Raw genomic sequence first — 12,248 nt, 5'->3', positions numbered from 1 at the left:
GATTCGATAGGAAATTACGCCGAGCACAGGCCCAACATGTCAAGCGGTCAGCCACAAACAGCACTATTAAAGATGTCGTGTGTATGAGTAAAAAAAAAGCGTTCCTCGATTCGAGCAAGGTTGTGATAAGAACTTGGGAACAGAGATGATGATGCGAGAGGGAACAAGCAGAAACAGAAGCGAGGTGACCTACAGCATGGCAGTTGAACATTCTGGGTGAGATGAAACAGCCTGGTCGACCGCTCCCCACGACAGGGTTATACTAAGGGCGTGCGCATCCTGTGCTTCTGTGTCCGCTGTCTCCCCTGCGCTCCAGGGAGGGTCGGTGCTGTCGCCATCGGCCGTGCAACTGGACTCTGCCACCGCCCGCTCTCAGGCCGCGTCACTGGCCCAGCTCGTGGGCTGCGGCCACTCCAGCAGCGAGTACCTCGTGCGCTGCCTACGCGACCGCTCGGCGCTCGCTCTCAACGCGGCGCAAGCGCAGGTGCGCACGCGCGCACGGACACCCGCAAGCACGGACACAGATATGGAAGTGACAGGCATGCACGGACGCATGCACACACCGACGCTCGCACACACCGACGCTCGCACACACCGACGCTCGCACACACCGGCAAACACACACACCGACGCTCGCACACACATGCAGGCATAGACGTAAGCATGCGCATGTATGCGCACGCACGCACGCATCGGCACAAGCAAAATACACGCACACGCAAGCATCTACCCAGGACTAGGTCACGGTTGATGGGGGCTCAGGGCTGTTCGAGTTAAGGGGGCCCCTCTGTATATGCAATTCATTCATTGGCTGTTTTACCAACACCCATGCCTGATGTCGGATGCCAAACACTGCATTGTTGTTTACTCTTGTTTGCTCTCGTTATTTCAGTTCCAGTATTTAATTTCTTACACAAAATTGTCAGCCGTTTAAATTTCTCACGGAACAATTTCCGAGGCGCCCAAAAAATATTTTCAACCCTCCGGAAAGATTTTCTGGAGCTCAGCCCCAGACAGCTCAGGCTAAAATTAATCCTTGCAAAATGTGAAAGCAAATCGACTGTAAAGCAAACAGCACTGTTTTTCTTTCGGCCCATAACTGGTCGTAATATGCATAACGATACGATGCCTGTAAATACGAGTCCCTCATTTCCATCACTACTAACCAGTACTGTACTTATTTATTTACATCTGCGACTGCAGCCCCTAAAAAAACGATGGATACTATTTTTATTTTAAAACTATTTTTTTTATTTTACCAGGTTAGGCCCACTGAGCTACGTAGCTCTTTTTCAGGAGCGACCTGGCCACAAATGACAGCTCAACGAAGTGGCTTATCATCATGTGGACATTTATAGCAGCCAAATACTCTCAACGCGTGTTTCCAAATGTGGGGGGGGTGGGGGGGGGAAACCCGGACGACCCATAGAAAAATCTACGCGAACACGGGGAGAACTTGCAAACTCCAAATATACAGGTGTCAGGGTCAGGATCGAACCCACGTTCTCCTGTATACCAGTCGAGGGAGTTAACATCTCACCACCACAGCACCCGGTGTGTATCCAGCCCAACACACACAGCTGTGACACAACCACAGTCAAAATCGGGGCTTATTTTCTCACAGAATACGCTCTATGTCGCCAGTAGACTGTGGAAGGTGACGGGTGACTCTGTAATAGTAGCCATAGCCATATCCACGCATGGTAACAGTCTGGACACAGAGATATTTTTCGGGTCACCGACTGGGACAGACCCAGCTGAAATGAATCTCTGATTACGATGGCGTCCGAAGGCTCTTGCATCTCAAGACATTGCGAACATGTTTTAACACGCGCAAAACATTTACGGAATTATTTTGTTCAACGTTTGACGCTATTGACGTATTAACACGTGGGTATCATTGCAGGTTTTTATTTTAATTCAAGAGGTCTCTTTACCTAACGTTCTGCGCATCTCTTTATATTTCCATATGCGACACACAGTCTGCGTAGTCATCATTGCGCTCTTGCTGTGGTCATATTGTGTACACGTGCGGCCCTTTATCATTCCACTGCTGGATGAGGGCCTTCCATACGTCATACAAGGTTATTATAATATACATGTAAATAATAATTACATACTCATAGAATATATATAGGATTCTACGCTGCAGCATTTGGACTGCAGGGTATTTTTACTCTAATGTACTAATGATTTTGTTTTTTTTATTTTCTCAAAGTGATGTTTATTAATTTGCTTTGCTGTGTTTGTTTTGAGAGGGTTTTTATGGAAAGTTTACGAAAGTGGCAATGAAGCGTTTTGCTGTTATCGACTGAAAACACACTCCCACACACCCACACACCCACGCAGCACACGGCAAGTTGCGCCACAGTCCGTGAAGATAATGGTTCTGGGAGCCCCGCTACTGCTGCTGCACGTGTCCCTTGTGCCAACATTGTGGTCAGCGTCGCGAAGCATTGTTCATCACTCCGAGTTGTGACTGCGGCGTAAACGACTTCTTGACTTCAAGCGCTCGAGTTGGTCCTCACCCAGGGAGCCGCTTTAATCATCGCAGCAATAAGAATGCCGCCACACCGGTGTAACGGTCAGCACGCTGGACTTGGAATTCGGAGGTCGCCGGTTTGATTCGGTCTGCTGGCGCAGGAGTTGAAACAACGGTGCCGGTCTCTCAAATCCCTCCGGTCAGCTCTCTTCTCCACCCAGCAGTCAAAATGGGCTCAACCCACGGTCGATCGGCAGGGCTTCTATAGTAAGGGGGAGGGGGGGTGGTACAGCGCAGGTACTTCCACATCCTGTAAGACGCGTGGCCATCGACCCAACACCCTCTAGCAGAGATCCATCCGCCAGCAGCGCCATGGCAAAGACATTTCGGGGTTGCACCTTTTCCTGTTTCCTTGATCGCTGCCGTCAATATTCAAGGGCGAATCGATGCACATCCCACAGTATGTATGCACTTTGAACTTCTTTCGCAGTGTACGTAGCCAACCGTGCTCATTTGAAGTGCGGGGGAAGGACAACAAATTAAATACAAAAAGCAGTTAAATTTCTATTTAGAGCTTTCGTGACTGCAAGGATTCATCTTCTTGGTTCTTTCGGTAAAGTCACGTAGAATGAGAATAAAACAATAAAACAAAATTAGACAATAAAATTCTCACGACGTTTCGGCCACAACACAAGTAGTGCTGCATTGAAGCGCTGTCGTCCCGACAGTTCTGTTCCTTCACCTGAAGAAGGCTACTTGTGATGTGGCCGAAACGTCGTGAGAATTTTATTGTCTAATTTTGTTTTATTGTTTTATTCTCATTCTACGTGACTTTACCGAAAGAACCAAGAAGACAAAAAGCAGTTCTTAAGAAATTAGTTTTCAATCGAGTTGATTTAAAAATACATAGCTCCAGTGACTTCCTAATATCAGAAGGAAGAGTGCATTCCAGACGGTCGTAGAAGCACAGGATGGCGGTATCCAGCGCCGGGGATTCTTTTCTCGTAAAAAACAAATGTTCTGTTCCAGCTGCTGAGCGGTGAGTACCTGCAGCGCTGGGCCGCGGTCGTCGATGGCCACTTCCTGCGCGACATCCCCGCGGAGGCCGCTGCCCGCGGGGCCCTGGCCGACGTGGACATCGTCCTCGGCGCCACGGAGGACGACGGTGCCCTCGGGCGCTCACGCCTCCCGCAGGTTCGGTGGAGGACGATGTTTTATTTTCGCATTCGTCGAGCGACGTCGGCCGCAGGCGATCCGCTTGCGGGACGAGGGACGTCGTCCTCGTTCTGTCCGTAAGCGGGTCGCTACCTCGCACAGATTCGTCGCGGATGTAACGATGCAACACCGGCGCCCGGGTTTGTCACTCCGTCTCCGCAAAGGGCGACCTCTCGGACGCATTCCGCCTCTTTGTCTGCCGGTCGGTCATTCTCGTTGACCGTCGACCATCATCGCCTTCAGCTATGACGCGTCCGGCCCAAGCCCTCTTACTTTTCGTAACCGTGATTGTAATGTCAATATAACGAGTGTTCTCTAATCCGTTTGTTCCCTTTCTATCTTTCAATGTAATTCCAACGACGCAATCCCCCATACTTCTTTGCACCTTTTTAAGTTTTTCTTTCTGGTCCGTGTCATCATCAGTAATATGCGTGGATCAAAATTCTTCTTGAGGCACATCGGCACCGTTGCTTTTCAATATTCAGCTCAGTTTTCTAAAAGCCACTCCAACCCGATCTCATCCACCTCTTACTTTCAGCCATGCTGATGGGTGGAGGGAAGAGTGCTTTATCAGGAACAACCACAGTTATTATAATTATTATTGACGCTTGTTCACCCAAGAAAGTCTCAACGAGTCCCGTGACTCTTTTCAAGGAGGTTCCTGCCAAGTGTATTGCAGGAGGTGGGTGACCACTGCTATGAATATTATAATTATTATAATTTGGCGGTCATTTTTTCCCCCCACAACTTTGGACCATGACACGGGCAGCACCAGAGGCCTACTCTTGCAAATGACACCACGGGATCTTTAGCGTCAACTGCGAGGAAGAGGGCGCCTATTTAGCTGGAGCGCAACACGCAGACGAAGCTGTCCCCAACGCCGCACCGTAATAACCGCAGCGGCCGCCGGGCTCGATCCGCCAAGCTCTGCACCAAGCAGTCGGCCGCATGGTAGGGGACAATTGAGCCACAGTTAAGCGATGCCTTTGCAACTAATTATTTCATGTTCAGTAAAATATGTGCCAACTGTGCACAGCAAAACACGTATACAGTAGAACTGTATATTAATCCATTTCACCAGGTTTCCTCTGTAGATATTTAATACAAATTTTAGTGGTTAAAACACATGAGAATATTGCATTCATGCCAGAATCTCAAAACATATAAACAAGGTGTTTCAGCCAAAATGTTGGCCGCTGTAGCTTTTGGCTCTCACAATGTGATTTGCTGGAAATGTAATAAATGTAAGCAATATGAGGCTGACTGGTACGAATGCCGGTTGGATCACTGTGTAAAATTACGGTCTATGCTTATTTCGCTGCACCTACGTAGGCATCAACATCGTCACCATCATCGTCATCGTCACTCATTAAACACTCATTTATTGGCTGAAGACATCTTGATATGTAGAGGACTGCAGAGCTTGTGCGAGTCTCTGTGCCGCCTGCTGGCTGCCTTCCCGCTCGTCTGTGCAGTGCCACGTTACAAGTTGCATTATTGTTAACTAGAAAGTTCACTATACGTATCTTATTTGATAAATAAAAATTCACCCAGCTAATCCCTTGAGATGGAGCATCTAATTTCCTTTAAGATAGAGCGTCTCATCCATTGTCAACGTCACCCATCAGCCGTGACCTTGATGATGTCATGATGGAGGAACGGCAAACATTTCGCAGAATGACGGCACGTCTTGATATCCGGCCAAAAATGTTCGCCAGATGCGGAGTGAATTGTGGAGACATAAATTATCATCATCATCATGTTATATAATAGTGGTTTAATATTGTTTAATGTTGTCAAGGAATAAACAACAGTCCTGTTACTAAGATGATTCCTGGGTCAATTTAACCTCTTTTTTCGAATCTTCTCCACGTTAGTAGCTGAACAATAAATAAAATAAAGGATTGCTTGAGCAACGGCACAAGCAACAATCAACTAACACACCTCAGTCACCACCAGCAAATGCCTTCCAGGACGAAGATATATTCTCTTCTGGGCCGATGGTTTGGGTCGTATGCCTTCTTCAGAGCAGAATGCCTGAAGTGTAAATTATATACAAACTATTTGATGATATTTTATTGTTGTAAATTAGCGTCTCTGATGACGACGGCAGCTGAGGTTCCTATTCGCAATTGGCACAGCAGTGCCGTTCACCGGCACGACACCGCTCTTATTCACCAGCCTCAGACTGCCGTGGGTGGGGGCTGACGACGGCTTAGCCCCCCCCCCCTCGCCTGCCTGCCTCAGGCTTCCTCCATCTACACAGGCGGTGAGAGCAGAATGCACGATGGAGAAAGCGGATTGTGCATTATTCTGTTCAGTGTTTAACGTTTAATTACGGTTTGTTTAACATTCAACGGGTTGTGACCCCTCCTCCCCCCCCCCCCCCCCCGTGGTTTTACATGCCCCACCTCCTATTAATAAGGTCCCGTGACAGATGAGTTTTTTTCTGGTCACATTCTGATGTTGCCGTGAAACCGACGCACTCCATGCCGTTCCGCGTGGCCCGCCGGGCGGTGTCCAGGTGTTTCCCAGGTTCACCTCGATGAGCTACAGCAGCGCCGGCTTCGACGTCGCTTTGCAGAAGGTGCTGCGTGGCGCCGGGGCCAGCTCGTTCGCGCGCGACGCCGTGCGATGGTTCTACAAGCGGGGAGACGGCGCCAACCCACCTCCCCTCGCCGACGACGAGTCCTGGCTCCTGAGCAACGTCTCGCGGTGAGCGTCCGGCGACGCTGCGGACTCAGGTGGCGGCCCGATGACAGCGGCCGCCTGCCCCGGCCGGGCGTTGGACACGAGCGCGGCGATAAACAAATAACCTCTTTAGAAAAATACACGGCGATGTTTAGCGCACGCTGCGCGAGACTAATGTGTCTCTTGCGCGTGGTTCTTTAAAAGAAGGAATGTGTTTTTTTGTGTCCGTCGATGGTTCGTGGTGGCAGGGACTACGACGTGATCTGCCCTGCTGTGCACATGGCGGAGATGTGGGCCGCACGCGGCAAAGCGAACGCCTTCCTCTACTACGTGCCGACGCAGCAGTCGTGGAACACGTACGCACACCCGTTGTGCACCGGACACCGTAAACGAGGGCCCAGTGAACACTTGTTTGGGGCACAGATGGCGAGCTGTTCCGCCGCAGCGTTCTGCCTAAGCATACCCGAATGCTTCCTACCCAAGGTTAAAACGTCAGTGCATTGGCTCTGTCCGTCTGTCTGTCTCTATATCGGCGACCGCGATTACGCTTGTAAAGATGATTCAATATAAATTCAATTTTTGTGTAAGAATTGTGTGCGATAGAAAGCCGGCCATTTTAGTCAAAGTATTCAGCAAAACTTGGCAATGAAAAACCAGCGCGCCGTAGATAAGCTTTTCGGCCAAAGCTTCATCACTTAATAGTTATACCGCACCTCCTACACAATAAGTCTCCAGGCAACCTGCAGCAGGGGACCCCCAGTGGCAGCTGTCCGTGTGCAGCATAGGGTGAACGCAGAACCGGCTCTGCAGGAGGGCATTAGTGTGCCAGGAGGGGCGATGTTTTTAAGTGGTTTCCCAATCCGGCAATTTTGTGAATCATTTACAATATATGTGGCCCGTGCCAACGCCGCTACTCCACTGGACACAGCAGTGCCTCTCCGTATCGGTGCCCCGCGAGAGTCATCACCGACATTGCCTCCTCACCGCCCCCGTCCCGCCCCTCCATCAGCCTGGAGTGGGAGCCACACAGCGACACGCAGCTGGCATTTGGGGTGCCGCTGCACCCCGAGAGGAAGGGCCGCTCCTGCGTGGGCGAGCAGCAACTCTCTCGACACTTCATCGGGTACCTGGCCAACTTTGTGAAGTCCGGGTGAGGAATCCTCGCGGTCGCCACGCTACACGCTGAAAAGGCATTGATACTACGCATAAATGTACACGTACATATATATCAAAATGTATTGGTACATAAATGGTTTATGCTTTTTGATGCAATATTTTTCACATGCTGTGATACAGGAATCACAAACATAAACATTGACATGGAAATGAACAAAAGCTATAACATGTGCACGAATCACCGTGGAGAAGTACACACTTGGCATTGCAACACGTGGGTTGGCGAGCGCACTTTGAAGAAAAGTTCGTCGGCTTGGGCAGGACACGTCATGGCTGAGGGGGACGATGGTCAGCGGTCAAGAATAATACCGGTCCCAAAGGACGTTCTCCAAGGAGATAGAGCAACGAGATCAGCACGTGTGCAGGCGCTGGATGCATTGCGACAACGTCATGAGTTCTGCTGGCTTAGGGGGGGGGCCTTCGTCCAGCACTGGATAAATCATGGCCAATGATGCTGATGATGTGTAACTGTGGTGTTCTGCAGAGGCTCGTGGTGTGTATGGTAATTATTATTGTAATCCGTGGTGGTGAGGGTTCGTGGTATTTCCTGTGGAAGAGTCACACGGCGCCGTGCGTGCTGGCGCTGCGCTCGCGCGGGCGATGGTGGTGTCACGTGCCGATGCAGAGACCCGAGCTTCCCGAACAGACACGCGCGTGGCGCCGGCAGCCGCCTCCTTCCAGCGTGGCCCAGGTTCTCCCTCAACGAGGCCGGAGGCTTCTACAAGGAGGTGCGGGCGGGCATGCGCAACCAGAGAGGCCTCAAGATGCGAGAGTGCTCCTTCTGGAAGGACTACGTCCAGCCTCTGATGGCCGCCACAGGTGAGCAGCTCTCTTCAACGCTACCAAACTCGCGCGACTGTCGCGGCCAAAGAAAACAATCTTGATGGCTCAGCGAATTGCTGCGGGATAAATAATTATTCTCATCATGCCAGCTCACCAAGTGTGTATGTTGAACTTCTTTCGCACCGTACGTAGCCAGCTTTTCTTATCGGAGGTGTGTCCTGGTTGAGCCTCCAGAAATTGGGTTTCTTAAGCTCTCTTTGATGTTTTGGATTTCGCTCATCTAGTTGAGCTGCGTTAGGTGTTGGGCGTGGGCAAAGCTGGGAAAGGTGTGCAACATTCCACTGCATCAGTGCTCCTGCGTGGCTGGACTAATGGATTTCCCGTGTGTTCCTCAAGTGTTTCTGTGCCCACACGTTATCTGGGTGGATGAGCACTGGTCACAGAGTGGTACTCATTTTATTTACCCCAAGCGGATTGAAAGGGTGAGTTGACCCCTGACTGGGATTTTAATTCGTAACCTTGCCATTGCAATCCATACCTTCTACCACTTGCACTAGCCGAACAAATTGTTTAAAAGTTACATTTATTTATCCAGGAAAGCCTTACTGAATGTCAGGTCTCTTTTTCAAGGCTGGTCTTGCATCGAGATGTTTGACCTATTCTATTTTAAGGAGTGAATTGCATATAAGAGGAAAGTAGTGCCCAGAGAAAACCCACAAATACAACAGGGGATATCATTCGAAAGGTTCACACGGACAAGTTTCAAAATTCTGCTCGCTGTACTGCTTTTACATGGCCACCTTGCTGCCCAGCGGGTTTGAGAGCATCATTGTCGATGTGATCCACCAACCCTTACCTCCAAGCGCTGGATTACAGGCGTGCACCATCACGCCCGGCTGTTACATGAAGCGTTCTGTCAAGTAAAGCCGTAATGGAATGCATAATAGCTTTATATTTTTTTTGTTCTTACATGAGGCAGATAATGCCTCAGTTTGTTAATTTAACAACTGCCCCTTGCGTACGAGACGTGTCTTGCACATCTGTCCGTGAGGGCATTTCTCCGGAGTCTCCACAGCCCTGTCATGGAGAAAGATTTTTTTTTATTCTTGCGTGGAACACTGCCGCTCCCAATAAGACGCCCTCTGCCTGGTCTTGTCTATCGTAATGCTTCTAATTTTTGTCCTTTGACACGATTGACATATGCGATGCCGGTACATGCAAGACATGACATTGAACACCTTGCGTGCTGTGAACAGAAGGCCAAAGCTTGGAGCGCAAATGTTGTTTTTTCAAGTATAAACAAACTATTGTTTTAATGCCGTTCGAATTTATCTTCCTGTCACGTTCAGTAGGTGTGCGTGTTGACAAACAAGCACGTGGTAGATTTTGAATATTGCCATGCACAGTTATAATTGCTGCAGCAATAAGGCTAAAATATTGAACCGTTTAAAAATGCGTGGGAATTGCTGAAAAACGCTGAAGAGTTCTATTTCTCAAAGAGGTTTGGACCCGACGGGACAGACTGTGACCTGCAGTGAACAGAACACCACCCCGGCCGACATTATTCCTCTCATTCTCAGAGTTATGAAGTGTTCACGAGTGTCGGAACGAGCTCTTGCGGTATAATTCTTCATTCTTCCACGTCACGTCCTAATCCCCTTCCTTTTGAAAGAACATTCCACCATCACTTGTAGAGGCACTCTGTAGGAGTGAGGTGACAAGGTGTGAAGAGCTATGCTCGGCACGGGTTATCGAAGGACAATCTCACTTTTTTGCGACTGAGATGGCCTGGCCTGCCCTCATTGCTGCATCCTCAATCAAGTAACCACGCAAATTCAATTGCATTGAAGTTGATTTGCACAGCTGTTTAACTCATCACCATCATCATCAGCCACGATCTATACACTGCTGGACAAAGGCCCCCCAAAGCCGATGTTGTCACGTTCTTGCGATGCAACAATCCAACCAACGCTTGCACACGAGCCGATCTTATCGCTCCGTCTCCGCCGTGGATGCCTTCTCTGGCGTGTTCTTCCCTCCTCGGGCTGCCACTGTTGTTAATCTTGACCACCAACCGTGATCCCTCCCAGCGACGTGCCCTGCTCGAGCCCACTTATTTTTCAGAACAGTCAATGTGATGCCTCTTAACTTGTCTTCTGATCCGTGTGTACAGCTGCTATGGGTGAAAGGATTTACCCCTCTGGAAAGTCAATCAATTGTCGTGACTTAAGCGGCACAATATGATTTATATTTCAACTTACTTTTTTTGACATTGTGGGCGTTGGTAACGGTGCTAGTGTGGGGTGATGTGAACCCATTACTCGTGTCCTATACGAACCTAAAAACGCCGATTATTATGCACACAGTTTGATGCATTTTGAATCAATGTTTTTAATTGGTGCACTCTTCTGCTGTGACGTGGATCCCAAGCACGCGTATTGACAATTAAAAATGGAACAAAAGTTGAAAAGTGTACAAGTAAGCGTGGAAAAGTGCATGCTGGGAATTGGGGTGAGAGACAGGGAGAGGTGGATTAGAGATGATACACAATTTAGAGGTATCATAATTACTGCTAGGAAAAGTAAGTGGGCTTGGATGACGCACGTCATTTGGGATGACGACTAGTGGTCGTGGCTAACGACTTGGTGGTGCTCGTGATAGGAGGGTATAAGCCTGAGAAGGCGCCTCCTGTGCAGAGATCAAGCAATTTGACATAATGCGACACAACGCACGGTATAACAAGAAAACGCTTGTGAGTGGCTCAGCCCTCATAATAATAATGATACCCGATACAAGTGAGCGAATGAGTTAACGGACGAATGTTTCACGCAGGAGGCATCGGCGAGGTGGAGCGGCAGTGGAGAGAGGACTACAACGCGTGGCGTCAGGAGGCCCTGCTCGAGTGGCGGGTCCAGATGAGCAACTTCCGAGCGGCGGTCACGGAGAGCATGGCGACGGAGCGACCCGCCGCCGCACCATACGTGTGACCCGCCATCTAGCGCCGTGCCATCGTGCGTAGCCACCGCCGCCATCACCGCCACCACCGCCGTGATCTAAACTAGGCGCACGATAAGCTACTTCTATTTTTGCAGATCACTTTTACTCTCCGGACTTTTGGATGTGATTTGTAAAACATGTTTTTAAATGCCGGTTTGATTGCATATAATCTGCTTTTTGTTTTTCATGGGGAGCTTCTGTTGGTGCTTACTTTTGGTTAGCGGTAGGTCCTGCGGCTATAACTTCCCGGGCATCCGGCGATCATCTCACACGTACCGAAAACGTCCCTCGTGAAGTCTCTGGCACCTCATCTTTAAATAAAATAAAGCCTCTGTACTGTCCGTTATGTTTGAATAAAAATGTTTGCAATTCACCATGTTTATTTGAGATTGTCACTTGCGGTGCGGCCGGTGTTGTTAAAGCGAGACTCCTGCCAAGGGCCGGGGCCGCACCCACAACTGGCTCGGAGCAACACAGCGCCTCGATTGATTCATGAAGAACCATCGGTGATCAAGAGTCTCTCAAAACTACATCAGCTGAAATCTGTGTCAACATTTGGGTTTCAAAAGAACGCACATTCCAAAGGAATTCAAATTCCAATGTCAAATATCGTTTCGTGAGCACGTGTGTGTTTTAAGTAATATTTTTTCAAACATTCGGCAAGGAGGTTAATAAACTTCAGTGATGTCACACATACTGCTTGGTAATGAATTGGAAGGATGATTCCTTACATGGAAATCAAATATACGTGGTTGTGCTAAAAACTAGAAACACATGGCGTGGCAAGGAATGGAACATTTACGAGCTTGACTTGAAACCAAATTTATTTCAAACGTCGCATATTTAATCCGTGAATATTATTTCCCCCCATAAAATTAGATGCAGATGAACCTGGCTTATTCTG

General features: G+C 49.0%; 1 protein-coding gene across 1 annotated transcript in view; it reads left to right on the top strand.

Moving 5' to 3' along the window:
- The window catches only part of LOC116946664 (thyroglobulin-like), a 107,297-nt gene extending 95,580 nt beyond the window's left edge, over window positions 1-11,717 (top strand). The window contains exons 35-41 of the mRNA XM_032961839.2: window positions 317-484; window positions 3,512-3,676; window positions 6,222-6,412; window positions 6,637-6,744; window positions 7,398-7,538; window positions 8,190-8,383; window positions 11,180-11,717. Coding sequence (XP_032817730.2) covers window positions 317-484; window positions 3,512-3,676; window positions 6,222-6,412; window positions 6,637-6,744; window positions 7,398-7,538; window positions 8,190-8,383; window positions 11,180-11,334 — 1,122 coding nt within the window. The 3' untranslated portion in view covers window positions 11,335-11,717. The remainder of the gene's footprint in view (window positions 1-316; window positions 485-3,511; window positions 3,677-6,221; window positions 6,413-6,636; window positions 6,745-7,397; window positions 7,539-8,189; window positions 8,384-11,179) is intronic.
- Window positions 11,718-12,248: the final 531 nt, after the last annotated feature.

The sequence above is a fragment of the Petromyzon marinus genome, chromosome 27, assembly GCF_048934315.1.
Source record: "Petromyzon marinus isolate PM22_M1 ecotype Great Lakes invasive population chromosome 27, UKy_Petmar_22M1.pri1.0, whole genome shotgun sequence".
NCBI lineage: Eukaryota > Metazoa > Chordata > Hyperoartia > Petromyzontiformes > Petromyzontidae > Petromyzon > Petromyzon marinus.
Note: the sequence above shows the minus strand (reverse complement) of the source record. Positions and strands in the feature narration are given on the sequence as shown.